The sequence below is a fragment of the Caretta caretta genome, chromosome 6 (genome assembly GCF_965140235.1).
Source record: "Caretta caretta isolate rCarCar2 chromosome 6, rCarCar1.hap1, whole genome shotgun sequence".
NCBI classification, from domain to species: Eukaryota; Metazoa; Chordata; order Testudines; family Cheloniidae; genus Caretta; species Caretta caretta.
In genome coordinates this window covers 88,061,796-88,083,684 of record NC_134211.1, presented here as the reverse complement: position 1 = coordinate 88,083,684, position 21,889 = coordinate 88,061,796, and the positions used below count along the sequence as shown (strand labels likewise).

Here is a 21,889-nt window from a genome sequence, read left to right as displayed (position 1 = left end):
TACTGACTCCAAATGGCTTTTGATGGGTGGGTCTGTTCCGTGTGCAGAAATGGCTGAGATAAAGTCTCTGCTGGGATTGGTACCCCTGTGCTTCTTGCACTGGGAGTGTTTTGTTAACCTCACTCAGGGCTCCTGTCATGTGAACATTGAATGCACTGAGGAAAGAATCCATTTACTGTGCTTGGCGATGCAGGGAGTGTTCATGGTGCATGGGAGCTGCAGGTTTGGGGAAAGATGCAGGAAGAGAGAATTGCATTGTGGCATTGTAGAGAAGGCAGTTTTGAGGCTGAGTGGTAGGAGCTCACTCTTCGGCATATCACCCTTTCTGCTGCAGAGGTGGTTGAGCACGCCTGTAGCGTGACATCTCTCATGCTGGGAGAGACCCTGCCCTCCATCACTAAGGACATGGACACTTACACCTTTCGCCTGCCTCTGGGAGTGTGTGCAGGGATTGCACCATTCAATTTCCCAGCCATGATTCCTCTCTGGATGTTCCCCATGGCCATGGTTTGTGGAAACACCTTCTTGATGAAGCCATCAGAGCGTGTGCCAGGAGCACTTATGTTCCTTGCTAAGCTATTACAAGACACTGGTGCCCCTGATGGGACTCTGAACATCATCCATGGGCAACATGAAGGTAAACTCAGACTAGTCTGCTGATATGGCTACAGAGTGTGAGGGTGTGTTGGGGCACGTGTGCTTTGAGGGGAGGCATAGAGATGTTGGGGTTTCCACTGTTATGGACCAGCATGGTGTTTGGGGAAGGTGGGACAAGGGGGATCCAGGGAAGTGCAAGGCTGGTGCAGGACGATAGAGAAACCTTTAAAGAGAGAGGGTGGACAACATTTAAATCTGGATGTACATTTCGATTCCTAGGATGGTCTTTTCAAAGTGTCCAAGTGACTTAGGAACACAAGTACCATTGACTTAGTGTATTTGTACTCCTAAGTCACTTAGGCACATCTGAAAATACCACCCTCGGCGCCTAAATATGGATTTAGGAGCCTAACTTTAAGCACCCAGTTTGACAGATTTTGGCTGGTTAAAAAGTAAGAAGGGTTCTGGCAGTTGTTGCGAATTACACCTGGTGGGACACGCACACCAGTGCTGCGAATTACACCTGGTGGGACACGCACAGTTCAAATCTAGGCTGAGGCACAGAAACAAAGTCCACAACTGCAGAGTTCCCAAAAGACACAACGTTTATTACGCTCGAGCGTGGTGCCTCCCTGCTAGCCAGGAGGGGACCCTGAATACAGATTATACAAAGGTTATATACTTTTTAGCAAAGCATGTTGCCCTCGTGCATCGGAAACCTTAGCCAATAAACAAACCCTTGTCTTATCTACCACCTATCCCTGCTTGGTGCATTCCTCGTGCTATACCAGTGTGTTAATTACACAGCATGGTCCTAAAGCCATGCATCAGTAACTTTTATTATCAGGATGGGAGGCCTCACATCAAGGCCAAGAGACAGGGAGTTAGAGACTAACAAAAACCAGATACTGGGAGTCAAGGCAGGCTGGAGACAAGGAGGAGGATTTTCACAGGGATTCAGTATCTAAGGATCACTCCTCCTGGTGTATGATGTGCTGGCATTTAAACAATGGTGGGCCCCAAACCAAAATGGAGTCACATGTGCTAACTTTTCCTTAACACAGTTCTGGAGCTGGAAGAACATCAAGATATAAAGGATAAGGAGTTCTGTGAACTCCAGTGTGAGGAAGGGACTGGAGTGGGAGAAGGTGGCTGGGATTCAAGTGCCAGAAGGGCAGAGGCCAAGGTGGGTGGAGGAGCTGGGATGTGAGTGCTGTGGGAACAGAGTGATGAGGATTGGGGAGCCAGGTAGGTGAACAGGGATAGGGGTTCAAGTACTGGAGAGTGAGCAGAGGGAGAGGGAATGGGCAGCAGTGGAATCCCTGGAATGGTGGTACACAGAGGGGCAGGAATGTGGGTGCTTGGGCTGTGGGTAGTAGAGGGATGGACATTGTGGGGATAGGGGTAGAAGGCCGGAAGGGACCATTTGATTAAAACGGTCCCTTCCGGCCTTGAACACTCTGGAGAGGAGTGTTAGAGTCCCAGCATATAATGAGCTATTTCCTTTTTGAAGCTGTGAATTTTATTTGTGACCATCCGGATATCAAGGCAATCAGCTTCGTGGGCTCCAATCAGGCTGGAGAGTACATCTATGAAAGAGGATCCCGGAACGGCAAGAGAGTCCAATCCAACATGGTAATGCACCTCAATGTAGCAGAGATTTCAGCCTACAGGCTGCTATTCCCTTGTATACATACTTAAGACCTTTTCCATTCAGCGTCTGGGACTGACTTGAATTTAGGCAGTTGGATGTGCTGAGAGAGATTAAGCTTCCCTTTCTACCAGGATGATAGCAGCTCAGTATCAGCTATAATATGAAGTTGTCACTGCGGAGCTGGAAGAAGGTGGGCCAGGTGTATTTAGCAGTTTGAGATTGTATACATGTCTTGTATTTTAGGGAGCCAAGAACCATGGTGTGGTGATGCCTGATGCCAATAAGGAGAACACCTTGAATCAGCTTGTTGGAGCTGCTTTTGGAGCAGCTGGCCAACGCTGCATGGCCCTGTCTACAGCCGTATTAGTGGGAGAGGCAAAGAAATGGCTTCCAGAACTGGTGGAGAGAGCCAAGAACCTGCGAGTTAATGCAGGTACAAATCTGTTTGGTAGCTTCAGATTAAGCACCTGGCTTGTGTGTGTTTGTGTATCTGGTACATTGCAGTGCGTGACTGTGAGGTCTTGGCTACATGGGTTTGGTGCATGGAGGTGGGGCCTGGAAGACTGCCTGCTTGGAGGCTCTGTGGGTGTGTGACAGAGGTCTGGATTCAGCACCACATGGTTGGAGTGCTGGGGGGATCTGTTGTGAAGGAGGGCTTGACTGTGTTACTAGAACTCTAGTTTTACTTTCACAACATCAGGCAGTTTATAACTGTGGGTTTGGGGTTTTGTGTAAAAGGACTCAGCCCTGCCTTTAACGTAGCAACCCCGCTTATTACATTAACAGACTTTTATTCTAGGAACGTTCCCCTTTCTTTCAATTTGCATTTAGTAAAGCCCTTCAGGTGGAAGCATCTCTCTTTCTGGGGGGACAAGTCAATCTGCTGTTGGATTTTGTAGTTGATGTAAACAACAAAGAAACAAACAAAGGTAGTTGGTGTAAAGATCTTTGCCATTCACATACATCTTTATTGAAAAATAATTGAAAATCTTGATACATAGATTACTTTGCATTTCTTGGATGTTCATTTTCCAGCTCCATTTATAGGCCTTGTACAATGTATTTCTAACTATGTGTGAATTAGGTTTTTCCATCATATTTTATTTTTAACTTTATCACACTATAAAGCTCTCTATTGAGTTATATTATGCCTGTAAAATACCTTAACATAAGTACTCCCCCTCTTTCCTGCCAGCATAGATGCCTTCCCTCCACCTATCTCCTATTTTTGAAGAGATACTTTTAAGACGACCATCCTATTAATGAGACATCATTAACAGAAGCATTACAGTTATATTGAAATGAGTCTCTTGCTATTTAGGACTAGCTTAACTAAAACTAAGACTTGCATCTTCTCTATTCTAGTTCTTAAATATGTTTGTGGCCCTCCAGCATACACTGAGTCTCCATTTGAGCAGCCAGTTAAAGGCATATGTGCATTAAAGATTGATTTTTAAAAAAACCCATCAAATTATCTCAAATACATGGAGTACAGGGGAGTTTAAAAAGTCAAAAGACAGACTAAAAACAAAAAGTCTTCATGATATGTTTTAAATCTCATGGTTTCTGAGGCCAATTTCATGATATTTCAGGATCCAACTCATGGTTTTTAATCTCTTGAGATTGGCAGTACTGCAGACTAACCAAACTCAGTTCCTCTTTGACTCCATTTTATGCTTGTTTTTAGCAGCTGTCATATGTAGCATATACAGGACAAGATGACCTTTTGTTACCTTTTCCCTTCTATGGTTCAAGAAGGCTTTTGCAAAATTTTCAAGAGCTTCAGAATTACAGAACTCAGCACAGCAACTGTCAGCTCTGTGTGTTTTGGGCGTGGGGACTTCTCTCTCTCTGTTTTGGAAGCCTGGGGCTTTTCTGTTGGTTTGGGGCTCCCCTATGGGTTTGGAGTTCAGGGCCTCTTGGTTCTGTGTGTTTGAGTTTTGTGTTCCTCGGCTACTTAATTTTAGAATTCTTGTATCTTTGCTGGGAAGGTAGTTGTTGGTTGTTCTCTTTGAAGATGAAACCATCACAATTCAAACCTTCCCCTGCTTCTGTACTTCAAAGGAGACCAACCAGGAGCAGATCTGGGGCCCTTGATCACCCCCCAGGCTAAGGAGCGAGTCTGCCACCTGATTGAGTGTGGAGTGAAGGAAGGAGCTGCCCTCCTTCTGGATGGACGAGACATCAAAGTGAAGGGTTATGAGAGAGGCAACTTTGTTGGACCAACCATCCTTGCTAAAGTCCAGGTGAGCTAGTCAATGAGCTGGTCACTGGATGCAGAGGAATAAAGTATATCATAGGTTCAGTGGAAAGGGTGGCACTTGTGGTCTTCCCAACACAGCTGGCAATGACCCAGTGGGCTTATCAGCCTTGATAGGCTAGATGGCAGACTGCTGGTTCAGTGTGTGCATTTAAGCACTTATGGATGTTGCATGTGTTAATTGGGCAGGGTAGAATGGTTAAGGTTCCAACCTCAGTATATCCTGAAATCTGGATGGGAGAGTGATAAGTGGTCTGTGACTGGACTGAGAGATGTATGCAGATGAAGCTGGGAAACTGGGAGGTAGGAAGGTAGAAGAGTGTGAATGGGGTGATGCAGACAATTAATTGCCAAACCTCCAGCTCCTACATAAGAAATTGGTGGTTTGGAATGACAGTGGGAGAGTTGTAGACAATGTGAGAGTGCAAGGGAGAGGGATGGCGGGTAGGGTGCAATGGGGTTGACTAGCAGGCAAGATGTGTGTCAAGTTATAGTGATCTGGTCACCCAGGCTGGGAGGATGGAAAGCCAGGAGTTACAGAAACAGAAGCAAACCAGTCCTAATTGAATCTAGACCCCTTGATCAGCCCTCAGTCCAAAGAGTAGGTTTGTCACTTGACTGAGAGCAGGCAATGGATGTGATAGTTGGGCGTGACAGATGGCAGGGCATGGCATTGGGGTTGGTAGCCACTAGGACATGAGGGACAGTGGGGCATGCAAATTCAACAAGGACAAATGCAAAATACTTCACTTAGGAAGGAACATGCAAAATGGAAAATGACTGCCCTAGGAATCTTTGGAAGGAGTACTGCAGAAAGGGATTAGGGCGGGTCATAGTGGATCACAAGTTAAATGAGTGAACAGTTTTAAAAAAATTTGACCATAATTCTGGGATGTATTAGCAGGAATGTTGTAAGTAAGACATGAAAAGTAATTCTTCCACGCTACTCTGTGCTGATTAGGTCTCAACTGGAGTATTGTGTTCAGTTCTAGTTGCCACATTTCAGGAAAGATGTGGATAAATTGGAGAAAGTCTAGAGAAGAGCAACAAAAATTATTAAAGGTCTAGAAAACACGACCTATGAGGGAAAATTGAAAAAAATTGGTTTTGTTTAGTTTGGAGAAGTGAAGCCTGAGAGAGTGGACATACCTTTTCAAGTACATAAAAGGTTGTTTCAAGGGGGAGGGATGGCCTAGGTAATACTTAGTCCTGCCATGAGTGCAGGGGACTGAACTAAATGACCTCTTGAGGTCCCTTCCAGTCCTACAATTCTGTGATTCTATGCAGGATGATGTCCAGTGAATTGAAGGATGGTGAGTGATGATGGGAATGCTCTGAGGGTTTGATTTGTGGGGGGGGGTCTCTGCTTTGGGGGGGGCTGTGGCATTTCCCTAACATAAGTTTTGTTTTCTGCTGTTTCTGCCTTGGCAGCCAAGCATGACCTGCTATAAGGAGGAAATCTTTGGGCCAGTTCTCGTGGTTCTGGAAGCAGACACTCTTGATGAAGCAATTGAGATAGTGAACAGGAATCCCTATGGAAATGGAACTGCAATCTTCACCACCAATGGTGCCACCGCTAGGAAATACTCCCACTTGGTGGACGTGGGGCAGGTTTGTATCCATAGGATAATGTATAGAGTAGAATTATTCCCATCAGTGCTTGCCATGTAAATGAGACACCCATCTAGCCCTGGCTTCTGATTTCTGTCTTAAGGTGTAACATACTATTATCTCATATTTAAGGAAACTGGATCTAGTATCTTTCCAGGGAAGAGAAATATGAGGCTGTTCTGTTGTGGCTATAGTCTGGTACTTGTTTCTTCTATTAATGTGGTGTCTTTACTCTGATTTAGGTGGGTGTAAATGTTCCAATACCAGTGCCTCTGCCCATGTTCTCCTTCACTGGCTCTCGTGCTTCTTTCAGAGGAGACACCAATTTCTATGGCAAACAGGTAACTCATCAAACTAGGAAACACATTGTGTTTTTGCTGCTCTGTGAACCTAGTGCAGGAAGCCAGGTGGAGGTGAGGGAAGAGACCACCAGGTTGCATTAACAAGGTGGAGACTTGTGAATGGAGGGAGAATTGAGCAACGTGCTTTATTGCTGGGGCAGAGACCTCAGGATGGTGGGAAGGGCCGAGAAGCTATTGGCAGCTCCCGTGGTGGAAATCTTTGTACTCTGAGGGTATAGTGGGAAGCCTGCAGGAGTCCCAAGGCCAAATGTACAACCCTTGTTTCTCTCACTTCCTTCAGGGGGTGCAGTTCTATACACAGCTGAGGACCATCATCTCTCAGTGGAAAGAGGAAGATGCCACAGTTACCAAGCCTGCTGTAGTTATGCCAACCATGGGAAACTAACTAGCTTTTACAGGGGTACCATCCATGGTGCCCTTCACCTTCTGTGCTGCAGACTTCTTCCAGCTGTGTCCTGACTGCTTCTATTCCCTATTTCCCTGGGAATAGAAAGCTCAGCTCTCCTTAAGACCTCTATTTCCAAACAAATCAGGGAGGCTCCTCATGTAACGCACAATCTAAGTTTTCTGATGCTCTCAGCAATTTTCAGCTAATTGAGCTCAGTTTCTCCCCAGAGGAAAAACTCTCCTTTAGCGACAGGTCAGATGACAAGCCTGGGCACAAGTTCTCTTTCTCCCCCCTCCCCGCAACGAACCCTTCAAACTGAACTTGCACAGGCTCCATTTTCCACTATATCTGTCTTTAGTCCCACTGACTCGGTGCTGCAGCTTTCTCCACTTCCCTCTCTGGTCCAAGATTCTGATTCCACCTCACTCTGAGGAACTCTCCCTGTTGCAGAGAAGTGGCTTTTCCATTACGGGCAGGTAGTAAGTTTGAGTGTGTCTCTGAAGTTCTGGAGAGTTTAACCCCATACCCACTGAACAGTTTTGACGGGTCTGACACTTGGGAACTGGCTGCTTTAAGAGTTTTACAGGGAGGTCTACTGGGATGCTTGACTGAGGATCAAGGAGATTCCTGAGTGTAGAGTGAATCCTACCCTACCTTGCTCTGGTTGGAAACTTTGATCCCCATCATGTATGTATCCTGACAACTCCTGTTAGTTCTCAGCTCTGACTGTTAACTGAAACCACTTGCAGGGTGATGCTTATTATGATAGCAACTGTGTGCCTACGTTCCCTGTGACCATGGAAGCAGAAGCACATGTTATGTCCACTCCTGGCTGGTGGTGTTCAAGCTCTCTGAGACAGGATGGAATTGGCAGAAAGAAGGCATTACCTTCCTCAGAAAGCAACCAATCTCAGTCTTTTGGTTTCTCTTCCTGATTGTCATATGTCTATGCTGCTGTTGCCCACTGCTTGATTCACTGTCACACCTGCACGTGTGCGTGTGTGCATCTTTTAGTGACTGCAGGCCCTAATACTAGTGACAGGTAAGGAGGTTCTGTTAGCCTATGTAATAAAGGTCTTTGCAACTGGAGGTCTGGGGTTCTATCCTCTGGGTGGGTGGGGAGGATTGGGTTTGAGTTGGTGACTCATGCAGCCATGGAGTAGTTAAGGAAAGGTCTTGGGATGGGGTAGGATTAAGGGGACTTTATTTTGGCTTCACTTGGAATCTGCTGTAAGTGGCAGGGACTTGCAGAAAGTTGCTTCGTGCACCTGAGGAAAATCATGCTATTAAACTGATTCTAATCATGATTCATTGGTCTAATTGAACAAACTGAATGTGAACACTATGTATCCTGCCTTCTGGTAAAGATGCCTTTTGTAACTGACAGCTGCCAGACTTCAATACAACTGCTGTGGTGCCATTAATATTTGTGTATTTTCTCTCAGGTTCTGTTATATCCTAGAGGGAAATGCTCATATTTCTGCAATTTGATTATGAATAAAAATTGCTAATGCATTTCTTCAATTAATGACCTTTTGGGGGGTTTGGTTTTGGTTTTTTTTTTTTTAATAAGACCTTGTCTGGATATAATGTTGATTTGCCTCTTGGGGTCAGCTGCGCCATTGATCCTGTTACTAAATCTGCTTGGATCCAAGTCCCCACCTCCTTCTACACAGAGCTCACTGCTGCAAGGAAGACTGTTGCTGGTTCCACGTACATATCACTTCATTCCAAATGCTCTTTATCCTCATACAGAACATTTCCTCCAGAGCAGAAAGAGATCTTCATCAGAATGCAGTGACACACCTTTTGTGCCATCCAGCCTCTAGCCCAGATTCCAGTGGGCAGCTGGGGAAACCCTACCCACCTACATAAGTTGAGCTAGGGGAAGAATAAAAGATTTTTTTATTTTAGAAGACAAAACCTTAAACGTGTATATAAAATTAATTTACAGGCTGGTTTCAAATGAAAGCCAAACCAACACCACAATAAAATGGGGATATTAAAGATTTCACAGCTGTCACATCATTCCACTTACACAAGAGTCCCAGAAGAAAAGGTGCAGATGAGACAGTAACCATCATTACCTTACATCTTGTTCAGTCAGAGTCTACAGCCACCTTACTCTGCTGTCTGTGATGTTACCATCTCAATATCTGGAAGGATTGCTTCATGAGGAGAGGGCTCTGATACTGGGACCTGCTGCGTGATGAAGGTCAGGCTAGGAGCAATGTTTTCAGTGCTGCAGAGGTAAAGCATTGCAGATGAATCAGCAATAACATGCTGCTGTTCACCCATACATGGTGAGGAGGGAAGGGGTTAAACAGTGACCTCTAATAAGATGTAAGCCTTTTCCTTCAATTCTCCATTTTCTTCCCTTATCAATCAGGCTCCTCTCTTCTCCCACCCCATTCAGGCTCTTACCAAATCCTGTCAGCTCCTTCCTTTACAAACTCAAAATCCATCCTTTCCCATGCCAAGAACATCTTTGTTAACATCCAGGTTACCTCTTACGTTGAATACAGTAGAACCTCAAAGATATGATATGAACACCAGAGTTACAAACTGACCTGTCAGCCAGCTGCCGTGTAGAACTGGAATTAAGCAATCAGGCAGCAGCAGAAACAAACCAAAAAAAAAAACCCCCAAAACCCAGCAAATACTGTACTTTTCCTGTATTGCATCTTAAAGGTAAGCACCTCGGGCATACCTGTCCCCACCACTTACTTGCCACAAGGGGGGCAGCCACTTACAGGTAGGAGGTGAAGATGCTGAGGTTCACAGGCACAACTATGAGCCCCTGAGTAGGCAGAACAGGAGCAGCTCCCTGCTTTCCTGTGAGCCAAGGGTGCTGTCCTTTCCTACTCCCTCTAAGCTTGCAAGCTCAGTCCAAGCCCAGAGAGCAGCAAACCAAGCTGTTGCTGGAACCTGGCCTGGAGAGCGAGCTGCTGGAGCCTGAGCTCCTGCCTGCTTGCTGCGCTTTAGAGGAGCAGCTCAGTTTTAAAGGGCCACAGCCAGCACTGCGTGCCTACTGATGTAGAAGTGCTCCAGGGTGCCACACTCATCACCCTTGCAGCCAGGGGGCTAGAACCAGCTCTCTGTCCCCACTCGCCAGGCAGCCACTTACAGGTAGGAGGTGAAGACTGCGATTTGCAGGCACTGCTGTGCGCCCCCACTCCAAGCAGTCCACCCTGAGGAACCATCCCATAACATCTTGTTCAGAGTTAAGAACATTTCAGAGTTACGAACAACCTCCATTTGTGAGGTGTCTGCAACGCTTGAGATTCTACTGTAGGGCAACCGCATATCTCACTTTTTCCAACCTGCTGCTCTACACCAAATGCCATCTCTAAAATCCTCACTTGCATTCAAGGGAATCTGTTTAAATGTTTTTAAGGGTAGACACTTTTTAAATTAAAAAGGAAATAGGTGAAGGTTTTAAACAAAATCACAGAGGAAAAATAGAAGTTTTAAAAAAAAACAAAATTAATTTTGTCAGATCAAATTGAGCCTAGCATTGACTCATGTATTTGCCTTATCTTATTGCTATTGCCCTGTCTTTTCTTAACCTCCATTTTAAACTCAAGCTACTCATTGTTTTTCTATCTGTTTGTACAGTGCCAGGCACAAAGGGCCTCATTTCTGAATGAGGCATCTAGGTGCTATTGCAATATAAACAATAAATGCACTGATCTCTTTTTGCTATTTTTTTTTTTACCTTCCACATCCTGTGTAAGATTCTCCTCCAATCCTCCACCTGTACTCCTGCTTTCATCCCTATTCTTTTTATTATTTGAATTACAGTTGTGCTTAAAGGCCCCCCTGCTTGGGGCCCCAATGTGCTGGGGGTTTCACAAAAGTAGTAAAGAGATAGTCTCTGCCCCAGAGGAGTGTACAATCATGGTTAAATGACAACATTCAGCAGGTTGATGAAACAACTGGCTGGGGAAGGAGAAGTGTTGCTGCCTATACTCCTGCCAAGTCACCTTCTTAACTGGCTCATTTGCTGATTCCTACTTTCTTCTTTGTGCCCTCTCCCATGCCAGTCCTCACACTTGGGACTCATGCCCCTCTTTATGCCAAAGAGCCACGCGGTCTCCTTGCAAAGTGCTAGGGGTCTTGCCCTAAAGGAAATAAGTCAGTGCTCCTATTTGTGAATTTTATCTGGTTATCTTGTGTATGCCAATATTAGAGTGTAAGTTCCAGGGGACAGTGTGTGCTACCTCCACAACATGTGGCACACTTGCAGCAGTTAGTGACAATGCACCATACACCCACACTCCTCAGAGCTTATGCCATATGATGTTATATACCCCATGCCTTGGAGAATAACAATTCAGCTAGGTGTGTGGTTGTATCAGAGTCTGCACCTATGAACAACCAGGCTCCAGACGTAAATAGGACTGATTCCTATCTCTGCTATCCAGGCAGTGATAGCTGAACTGAGGAAGAGAGAGGAAGACAGAATATTAGAGAGATAGGGTGTCTATATTTAAATAAGACACCTGCCATGAGGTGCTTTTACCAAGATAGCAGGCACAATGGGACTAAAGTGTCATTCAAACCAGGCAGAAGATTGAAACCCATCCCATCACACACAGACTAGGCATCTGTAACCTCCAGCCTTGCTAGCTGCTATTCATTATATATGTAGGAACAAGTTCACACACTTTGAAAAAGCATTAACTGGTACCGATCACAGAAATCCATCTGTTTAGCAGCACAGGTCACTGAACACTTAATCTTGGGATTCCACTCTCTTCAATAGCTCTCTCCTGAAAGGAGAATCTAGCTCAAGGCCTTTCTACTGATATTCAAAGCTCTCGGTGCTAACTGAGTAATTGCCTCTCCCTGTGCAAACATGACCTCTTACAACAACTATGTTGTCCAAGAATAATGAAGCTGTTGACTAGGGGAAGCTTCTGAGTGCAGGAGACATAATGGAGCTGCTGGACCTAGATGCTGGAACTCACAAACAGAAGAGATAGGAATGACTATAGACTACACATTCAGAACTAAAAGCAAAATTAATCTTTTCAATTTAAATTTCCCTCAAACATGTCTTCACGTGCACACACACCAGCATAAACAAGCAAACAAGAACCTTCATACTAAGCAAAGTATTTCTCTTTCATGCTGGGACAGATGGAAGGGAAAGATGACTATATTTCTGTTTTTAAATATGTCGGAGGTGCTTGGGTATTGTGTTAATGGAGGCTGCAGAAGTACCTAGGCAGAGTGCTATAAAAATGTACTATCTTACCTAGCTTTGTTTCTTTCTTCAGAAGTAGGAGTAACAGCAGCTGGAGCTGAAGGGACCAAAACGTGTTTGCGTTTCCTGTGAGAAGGAAACAAAGGCAGGAGAAATATGGATTAAGTGTAACGTGTACTAAGAGGCTTCTCTCTATGCCATACCTATCTCTCTTCCTCACTACCTCAGCGAAGATGAATAGCAGCAGGAAGTGCTAGTCTGGTGCTAGGTGTGCTTTAATTTAATCTAGACAATGGAACTTGAGTTTTGCTGCTGAAGTCCTCCTGCTACAGTAAGGAGTGATTGAGAGAGACACAGAAATGCAGAGTTCAGGGGTTACAGCAAGTTTCTGCTCTGCCGCTCAGTTCTAACTACAGGCATACAGGGGATGGCTGTTCAACTCTTTATTTATAGAGCCTAGATTATCCCCCCGCCTATTTAGCCACTCTGGACATTAATTCAATTTCTAACTTAAGTGACCATGACTCAGTGATTAGCTCATCAAGTCCATTCCCCTTCTGATTCACAGGGAACAAACAGATTCCCCTAGCAGATGATATATCTAATATTAAGCTTATCTTAGTCGAAAACAACAGAAAATGAAGTTTAAATGTCAGATTTTGGTCTTCCAATTCCAGTTTGTGGGCAAAGCATGAAAAGTGAGTAGAACATAGTGTTTTCCCTACATGAAATACATTAATTGGACATGACCCTACAAAACTCTGCTATATGTAAGATTATTAAAAGTGAACACATTTCTAATATAGCATCCAACTGTATTCCTACTAATGCTGTTTGTTGGGGCTTTTTTTGTCATGAGTTTCCCTCTCAGTTTGGACAATGAAATGGGATTGATCAGTGTCACTTTTTAGTTACCATGCACACACAGGAATATTTTTATATATTTTATATAGTTATATGTTTTTAATCTCTACTGTAAAAACAAAACAAAATTGTCAAAACTTCCATGAATGTAACACTAAGGCTGAGAATTTCAACAAACACACTCAAAGTGTAAGAGTTACTATTCCCACCTCAACCTTTACACTCCCTCATTGCACATATAGCATTTTAGATTAGTATTTGAGATCTCCTGTATATTTTTTAATACATGCAAGCATAGTTTACGTTGCTTAACCTTTCAGTTTCCAGTTTGTGAATCAAGTTTTCAAAGAGGCTTCTAAAACTATGTTCACAAATTCTGCATGCACATAGCAACATGAGCTATATTGTGAGTACAATTTTAATGGCCAGTTTGTGAAAATTTCAACTCAGTTTTAACTTTTTTATGATTGGTCAAATTGCTTTGTCTGTGGCAAAGATAAAGACAGATTTCATTCTGTGTATGGGACACTTCTGTCATTAACTGGACAAATTATCTCTTTATGTTCACTTGCTAAAGATAAGCAGGAATCAGTTAAGAACTGTGAATAAAATTAATCCCATTTCATTGGTCTAGAACAGAGATCGGCAACTTTTGGCATGCAGCCCATCAGGGAAATCCGCTGGCAGGCCAGGATGGTTTGTTTACTTGCAGCATCCACAGGTTCGGCTGATTGCAGCTCCCACTGGCCACAGTTCACCGTTCCACGCCAATGGGAGCTGCGGGAAGTGGCGTAGGCCAAGGGATGTGCTGGCCGCCGCTTCCCACAGCCCCCATTGGCCTGAAACGGCAAACCGCAGCCAGTGGGATCTGCGATCGGCCGAACCTGCGGATGCTGCAGGTAAATAAACCGTCCCGGCCTGCCAGCGGATTTCCCTGATGGGCCTCATGCCAAAGGTTGCTGATCCCCGGTCTAGATTCTAGCACCACTTTCTGTCCCCTTCACTACTACAGCTAACTTTTCTTCCTCTTCAGAGGTATCCAGAACTACACATGAAGACCTAGTAGCTCAACCTAGAATCAGACTAAAATTAGCTAAAATTCCGTTCTCCAAATTGAGCTGGAATATCTTTCCCTCAGCCTGCACAATTACTGCTCAGAACAGGTTCAGCATTAGCTCTAGAATGGGGGAATCCAAGCAATCACCCTGGATTCCACAACAGGAAGACCTCTGTGAACATTTACTACCATAGAAACAGAGCATTACCGTCGCTCCAGGCCATTCATTCTTGCAAAGAGTAACCTCAGAACACATTCCTTCTGCTCCCATGTCAACTGGCCAATATCAACCTTCCCTTGCTGGATATTTGTCCTGCAAAACATCAGAGAGCAGATCAATGTATTAGAAGAATAAGACCAAACAAAACTCTTACCATCCAGCATAAAATCTCCCTTTTTCTGAACAGAGAAAACACCGAAAGGATTTTCAATCATAGCTCTGAATTTCCTACGTTTCACTCAGCTGGTCAATGATATGTAAGCAAAAAAGAACCCTGCATTGGCAGGAGATGGACTATACACCTTGATCAATCTTCCCCACCTCTTTAAATTCCACAGGTTTTAATCAAGAATAAAATACAGAGCTTTTATCTCTAAGAAAGGCCACATGTAGTCTGCACAAAATTGTACCTAAATTCTATGGCAAATTACCTAGATTCTGCTGCAGTCTGATGGACATTCTGGAAATTTTGTGGCATCTTCAGATAAATTTCAAAATCAGAGGCTTTTATTGAATTAAATTTAAAAAGGTATAAAACAATCAGTACAGTAGCTCCTGTGTTATTGATTTTGACATTTATTTTATTTATTTTATACAGTTGCCCCTTTTTCAGTTTTCATTGTGCCACAGATTTTTGTATTGACAATGAAGAACTGCATTTGAGAAGATATCAAGGGAGGTGTGCAACTGAGGCTTTTGGTTCACAGGGAGGCAAGGGAGACAGAGGTTGCAAGAAAAGCACATTAAAATGATCAGCAATTAAATAAATAACAGTGTTGGCATTTAATTGTCATTTTTAGGATTCAGTGTTAACGTTGTCCCTTCTATTGTTTTCTGCCAGGTCTGCAGCAGCAGTCAGTCCTGAAGTTCCCTACTCTGAACAGTTGGGTCTGCAGCCTCCCCTCCAATGCTGAACTTCTTTCCTCCCCTCCCATCACAGCAGCCTCCACAGAGATTACTAATCTGGGTATTGTTACTACACAGGGATTTTTAAGATTTAGGTTTCATTTCTATGAGCCAGGGAGATGGACACTAAATATCTGCTGTTTAATTACATGTACCATTTCTCTGCCTCCTGCAGGTCCTTGTACACACTATTTGTGCTGTGAGCGTTGCTGTTAAACGTTCTGATTTTGGGGTACTCTTCCTTCCCTGCAAATGCCTCCATCATTTTCTTCTGATAGGCAGCTTGGGCCACCTGCTTGTAGCACTTCCTGCTGGACACAATCTCACGCTTCACCTGTTCCAGAGCTTCTAGGAAGAAACTTTCCACCTCACTCCTCTCATCCAGGATGTTCTTGGCCAGTTTCTTCACTCGATTCATCTCCCGGTCCTTCATCTCCAGCAGCTGCTGCAGCTTGTTGATCTCTACCATGCCTGCCTGGTTTTGAACTAAAGCCTGATGCCGTGTCTTCTGAATTTCTGTTTCAAATTCTTGGGTCATGTGACCTAGTGCCACCTCCAGTCTCTCTACCTTGTGCTGAAGTGCTTTTATCTGTGCTTTCTGCAGAGTGACTTGCTGGACCTTTTCCTGAACCAAATTCTCATTGGTTTCCTAAAGGACAAGAGAAAATTATTTAGACTCTTATCTTGGTCACCCTGAACCTCAGAACTCTTTCAACAATAACAGCACATGGGTTACATCAGACTGATAGATACTCCGGCACTTCCATGCTGGAAAGCAAGTAGTAATCTGGGTCAGGGCTCTGCCTGCAAGAGAAGCAAGTTGAAGAGTGTCTGATCTGCACACTCCCCATTGTACACACTGAACTCTTCTTAGAGGGGCACCATAGGAAACGTTTTCTATTTTCTCCTTCACAATTAAAAGGACAGAATAAGAGCCTCATGTCTCTTAAGATAGCTCCAAAATCCAGCAGACTGAGGATGGGTCTGACTGGAAAGGCGCTAGTCCCAAAGATCTTGCATCTGTATCCAGAATTTGGATTTCAAGGGCCCCTTCCTAGGGAAGAATGAAATAGAATAGAAATCAGAGCAGGAACCTTTTCCTGCAGAAGAAAAGCTTTGTCCTCTTCTAGCTGCTTCTTGATTTTTTTTAGCTCCTGTGCCTCCTTCAGGTGATAAGCAAGAGCCTCCTGAAGACGAACATTCTCCTTAAACACTGCTCTCCCAGTGCTGTCTAACTGCCTGGAGAAGGCGAAACAAAACACAAGAGGTGACATCACAGCCTTTTGGGTCTTCCTATATTAAAATCAGTACTCTAATTTCAGAGAAAGAATTTGTTTATAGGGCTGCAACTGAGACAGCTTTGCTTCCAGCACCAGAGGTGGTCCAGAAGAGGGGGGATCATGGAAGTGTCACAGAGACAGTATCTGGACTGGAGCCGAAATGAGTTTTATGGTAGAGATGACCGGATGGTGATGGGGCCTGCATTTAAATTGTGAAAGTAATATAGATGCAGCCAAAGGCCCTTACACATTTTCCCACAAAGAGTCCCTGCTGTATACAGTAGTGTTGGCTGCCTGGCAGTTATCTGTAAGACCAAGAGTTACAGTGGCTTTCTGACTCCTCATTGTAACTGGGGAATAGATAACGCAAATGGCTTACACAATGGCCTCATGGTGGGCTCTCTCTGCCAGCATTACTATCTTCTTCTCAGCCTCTCTTTCTAGTAGTTGCTGAAGGGGAGAAAAAGCTACTTAAATACAGACTGAGACTATGTGGTACTAAAGACAAAATCAGACACAAAGCATTTTTCTAAAATCACATACATGGGATTAAACTGGCCACTGATACAACCCTGTATCCTAGAGGAAGAGAGGGAGTGAGCAGTGATATGGAGCCCTTGGGGACACTGAAACCACCTCCCTGTGGGAGTGGGGACTAAGTAGTGATATGGCCCCTCAGGGATCCTGATGCCCTTGTGACTTTTCCTGGAAAGCTGTACCCAATTGCCACATCATCTTATTGTATTTTTTTACAAGCACTGATGATTGTAAAATGTTCATCAAATAACAGCCAAAGCAACTCAAACCTTGGTCAATAGGGAAAGTCACATTGTTCTAATATGGGATTCCTAAATCCTTTGTAAGGCACTGTACCTTTTCTTCAATGAACCTGTTCTCCAGCCTTCCAAGAGTCTCCTGATGTTCCCTGTTTGAGATTCTCATATTCTCTTTTATCTATGATTTAAAAATATCCTTTTAACAATGGTGCTGTATTTCAGCCTTGTAGATAAACATGTAGATGAAACTCTCTGGAGAGGCATCTCCCAGTTTTTGTCTTGTACTTCTCAGGACCTTATCAGCTCCTTGCATAATCTCTGCCTCTTCTCTACTTCTCTTTAGTCACGTTACACTTTCCTTCTCTTTCATAGTTTACCAGCTGTCCTATTTTTAAATCATTGTCAAGCTTCATTAGCATACTTTCCACTAGTTTGTTAATAAATATATAGAACACGGTACAGGCCCTTGTAAAACTCTCCCCAGTCTCACACAGCTAGTTACATTCTTTCTACTCATTCAGTCATCTGTGCTATCCAAAATCCTGTGCCCCAATTTCTTCGAGAAAATTCTGCAGAAAGGTGTATTTCATACCTTACTTCTAAAAATTTATTTATTATTTGTATTGTGGCACCAAAGAGGTTCCAATCATGGATCAGGGCTCCATTGTGCAAGGCCCTATATAGACACATAGCAAATGATAGTCTCTGCCCTAAATAATTTACAATCTAAGTGACTTACTTGTGTCAAGAGATAAGACAATCACTGCATTCCACCTGCCTATTGAACTGGGTATTGAGAAATCATGTTATATCATTTATAAACCCTATGGTACGTATAGCCCAAATACTAGGTCTTCTGTACATATTCTTAAAGGAGGTGTAAGCCCCTTCTGGTATATAAATTGACTGGATCCCAAGCCCTGCAATCCTGGCCTCGTGCAGAAGGGTATGAGTCAAATGTTTGCAATCCAAACTCACTTCTGTAAACTGCTTTGAGATCTATGGATAAAAATCACTACAAGTACTAGATGCTTTATTATAGGTCTTGGATTTGGCCTTATATTTTTCTCAAGACATTTGCAGATTGACCATTTGTTGCATTTGTCCTCAGTATTGAGCCTAGAATAGACCTTTTAGAAGCAATCTGTCCATTTTTTGTGCTGGGGCAGCAGCAATTGAAGAAGCCACCACCTCGCTGAAGTTGGAAATTATTCCTGTACTAACCAGCCAAGTTCAAAAAACATGCAGATTCTTTTTAGGTCAAATAGTGCTGACTTTATATGGTCCCCCGCAAACTATATTCTAGTTCAGGAACATGTAAGTCTGACCAATATAGTGCTTTCTACACTCACAGTAAGCCCTGGTTGCAGTAAACAGTCTAATAAATCAGCCAGGTGCATCTGATATTCTTTCCATATGAGTCACTCACCCTGCCATAAAGGTGGCAGTATCACTTCTCCTATAAGTCATTACAGACAAAGTCCTGTGGAGCATGTAGTTAGTACAAGTACAGGTTACCATGTCAAATTATCAGTTTTAAATTAGATTGTGTTAGTATTGCTTTCAGGCCACTAAAACATCCAAAATTAACACTTATGACAAACTTACATCTTCCAGTTCCTTCTCCATATGTGCTTTCTTCTTGCGAAATTCTTTTACTGTTTTCAGTTCCAACTGAATTAAGCCAATTTCTCTTGCTTTTTTGCTGAATTTCTCCTCCAGATCTTTCAACTGCGCAGAATAATGTTCTGCCTGCAAATCAGAAATTCTAATCAAGAAGGGAACAAGTCACAACCATTCAACAATATCACTGCAGGAAATGTACAGCCAAGAAAAATTAAGAACCTTGATGTGCAGAATTTTAAAAAGTCACTAAATTAATGAGACTTATCACTAGAAGGAAAAGCAACAAGTTGGGCAGAATCAAATTACCAGCAAAAGAGGAGGCCTAGAAAGAAATGTTATGTTTAGAACTATCTTTTAATAATATGTCAATACCCAGGCTGTTCTGTGCCTTGTTATTTTTAGGGATGGATGGGCAAGAGGAGGAGAGGCTGAGGGAGCTGGGATTGTTTAGCCTGCAGAAGAGAAGAATGAGGGGGGATTTGATAGCTGCTTTCAACTACCTGAAAGGGGGTTCCAAAGAGGATGGCTCTAGACTGTTCTCAATGGTAGCAGATGACAGAACGAGGAGTAATGGTCTCAAGTTGCAGTGGGGGAGGTTTAGATTGGATATTAGGAAAAACTTTTTCACTATGAGGGTGGTGAAACACTGGAATGCGTTACCTAGGGAGGTGGTAGAATCTCCTTCCTTAGAGGTTTTTAAGGTCAGGCTTGACAAAGCCCTGGCTGGGATGATTTAACTGGGAATTGGTCCTGCTTCGAGCAGGGGGTTGGACTAGATGACCTTCTGGGGTCCCTTCCAACCCTGATATTCTATGATTCTATGATTCTAAGAGGTCCTTGAAGAGCCTACCTCATGCAATTTATTGCTTAAGGGTGGGGAATAGCAGACTTCTGTAGTCTGCAAATTGGACATGTTTCTGTTGTATCTCTGCCCACACCTTATCTATAGGTATTATTACTGGTATCTGAGATAGCAAACCACACTCACAGCTAGAAAGGCCTTGTATAGTCCCCACCCCACTTTTCTTTTGCAGGTTTTTTTCTCATGCCAGAGGTTTACCTCAAAACCTTTACTGCATATCAACTCTTTCTAGCTTGCTCATCTTACTAGAACCAAAACGACTGCTCAGTCTGCTGTGAAGGCCTCGTTCTGAGGGAAAAGAGAAAAGTTCACTCACCACTTTCTCATTCTCTTCTTGGGCCTGCTGCTTCAAATCTGCCAGCTGTTGCTTCAGTTTTGCAATCTGCACAAGATGAAAATAGAGAAACCATCATTGGGGGAAAACTCTCCCCCATTTGTTTACCCCGCCTCAAGCTTCTTTATGGGATCACATCAAGAAAGCTACAGAAACACATAAAATGCCTCTCATTTATAAGATTTAAGTGGGGACTATGGGGAGGCAGTGTAGGGCTGTGTACACTGACCCTACACTGATTCTGTGTTGGCAGAATTCCTCATAGGCCACTGCAGTCCCCATTATGCCACTACAGCAGCATATGGCGCCACAATGGGAGTCCAGAATCGGTCCCCCGCTTCTTGTACTGTAGGTTTGGAGTTGAGGCTCTTAGACCTGCCCACTCTCTCTTACTGAAGGAACAGTTATAAGTGTCAACAGGGGATCATTGTGGCTGATATTGGAGAAACTCAGAACAATGTTACACAGATGTAAAAACACTCCTGTGCATCTAGCTTTGACTTCACATATTTAAAAAATGGTCTGCAGGTGTCAGAAGGGGCTGATTATTGCTGGTCCTGCCAAAGGTGGTCTAATGCAGAGAAGATAACTCATTAACACTGTACAACTGTTTTAATATTTGGGCAACTCTGGATCCAGTTACACTTTCACTAGGAAACTTGTCTATATTTCCAAACTAGAAAATTGCAGCTTGCTCCAGTGAAAATGATCCATTGAAAACTGCAAAGATGCACATCATCCACACCAAACACCCAGTTTTGGATGTGCTCAGCTCATCCTGTCTGATTACAGCATCCGCCAAAAGCATAGTGGGACTGGCAGATTGTTGCACCTTTCCCACAATGACTGTCAGAGCTGCCTGGAGCATGTGCAGAATATCTATGGTATATAGAAGATGATACTACCTGTGAGCTATTTTTGATTTGTTCCATCAGCTGCTTCAAAAGGTTCTGTGCTGCATTAGGAGCTGCATGTGCACCATGAGCAGCAGGTCCTATGGTCACCTCACATTTGCTGATGACACTGTGGAGAGTCTGCATCTCCCTCTGAACCTGCTGTCAAGACATCCATGGGCCTGAAGGCTGCTACACACTGCCACCTTTGGTGTGGATGCTCAAAGGGGTGCAGGGAGTGGTGGACAGGTTTCTTGGTTCTCTGCACATACCTGCTCTTCTTTCTCCACATCCTGTTTCTTGAGAAAGCTGATCACCTCAACTGTGTCCTTCTCCAGACGGTGCTGCTGCCATGCCAGCTCCTCATTGTTCCTGGCCAGCACACGTGCAGCCTTCCGATACTCGGCCCGGGAGATCTCAGTCACCTGTAGCCGAGCTTCCCATAGCGCCGCATTGGCCTTGGCCCGCTCAGCCTCAGACTCCTTATCTACCTTCGACTCAGCCTTGGCCCCCTTCTTCGCCCTGTGAGGAAAAGCTGAGGCACGTGGGTACGAGGCCCCTGGAACTCCCATCCTGCTGGGACCCCATGGCCAAGGACTCTCCCTGCACTCTCCTCCCTCTGCCCTCCCCATCCCCATTGCCTGGCTACCTGCCTCATTATCTCCCTATTCCCCCACCCCTCCCCTCTCTGCTCTCTCACTTCCCCCGTTACCCTGGTTACCTGCCCCCTCATCTCTCCACTTCCCTCGCTAGCCAGTTACCTCCCGCGCTTCGCGCCTTTCCCCTTTCGCATCGTGGCCCCGGCGGGGACTTGCGGCCGGCGGTTCGCAGCACGGATCTGTCTCTTTGGAATCTTTGTGACAAGCGCTCGCGGCGACCTGTTGCTATGGAGACTAGAAGGCGGGGACTAGTGACGAGATAAGTATGCGACCGTGATGCTGACGCGGCACCGGCGAAATGTGGGGTCCCGAGCGCACCGGCGAGGCG

General features: G+C 44.3%; 3 protein-coding genes across 4 annotated transcripts in view; 2 read left to right on the top strand and 1 right to left on the bottom strand.

Moving 5' to 3' along the window:
- ALDH6A1 (aldehyde dehydrogenase 6 family member A1) overlaps positions 1-8,396 on the top strand; it is an 18,020-nt gene extending 9,624 nt beyond the window's left edge. Inside the window, exons 6-12 of the mRNA XM_048855962.2 lie at positions 335-637; positions 2,111-2,232; positions 2,495-2,684; positions 4,316-4,497; positions 5,943-6,122; positions 6,365-6,463; positions 6,765-8,396. Of these exons, the coding sequence (XP_048711919.2) occupies positions 335-637; positions 2,111-2,232; positions 2,495-2,684; positions 4,316-4,497; positions 5,943-6,122; positions 6,365-6,463; positions 6,765-6,869 (1,181 nt within the window). The 3' untranslated portion in view covers positions 6,870-8,396. The remainder of the gene's footprint in view (positions 1-334; positions 638-2,110; positions 2,233-2,494; positions 2,685-4,315; positions 4,498-5,942; positions 6,123-6,364; positions 6,464-6,764) is intronic.
- Positions 3,185-21,796, bottom strand: BBOF1 (basal body orientation factor 1). The gene is made up of 12 exons (XM_075129770.1): positions 21,664-21,796; positions 21,175-21,424; positions 19,992-20,057; positions 18,796-18,939; positions 17,285-17,365; positions 16,791-16,861; positions 16,226-16,370; positions 15,287-15,780; positions 14,214-14,318; positions 12,136-12,210; positions 8,960-9,114; positions 3,185-8,753 (listed from the first exon to the last, which is right to left on the bottom strand). Exons 1-11 carry the CDS (start codon positions 21,693-21,695, stop codon positions 8,994-8,996), a joined length of 1,584 nt encoding a protein of 527 aa, XP_074985871.1. The 5' UTR covers positions 21,696-21,796; the 3' UTR covers positions 3,185-8,753; positions 8,960-8,993.
- ENTPD5 (ectonucleoside triphosphate diphosphohydrolase 5 (inactive)) overlaps positions 21,787-21,889 on the top strand; it is a 37,568-nt gene continuing 37,465 nt past the window's right edge. Inside the window, exon 1 of one of the 2 annotated variants that reach the window (XM_048855974.2) lies at positions 21,787-21,889. The gene's annotated coding sequence lies outside the window, so the exon portion shown is untranslated. The other variant, XM_048855973.2, reaches the window with a different exon arrangement.

Excerpts from the sequence above, each read along its gene's own strand:
- BBOF1 (XM_075129770.1), bottom strand. The coding sequence starts at position 21,695 with ATGCGAAAGGGGAAAGGCGCGAAGCGCGGGAG. Across the intron at positions 18,940-19,991 it reads AAGAAGAGAATGAGAAAGTG|GCAGAACATTATTCTGCGCA; the intron begins GTGAGTGAACTT and ends TCTGATTTGCAG. Across the intron at positions 9,115-12,135 it reads GAAGAAAGAAACAAAGCTAG|CACTGAAAACATTGCTCCTA; the intron begins GTAAGATAGTAC and ends TTACCTCTGCAG.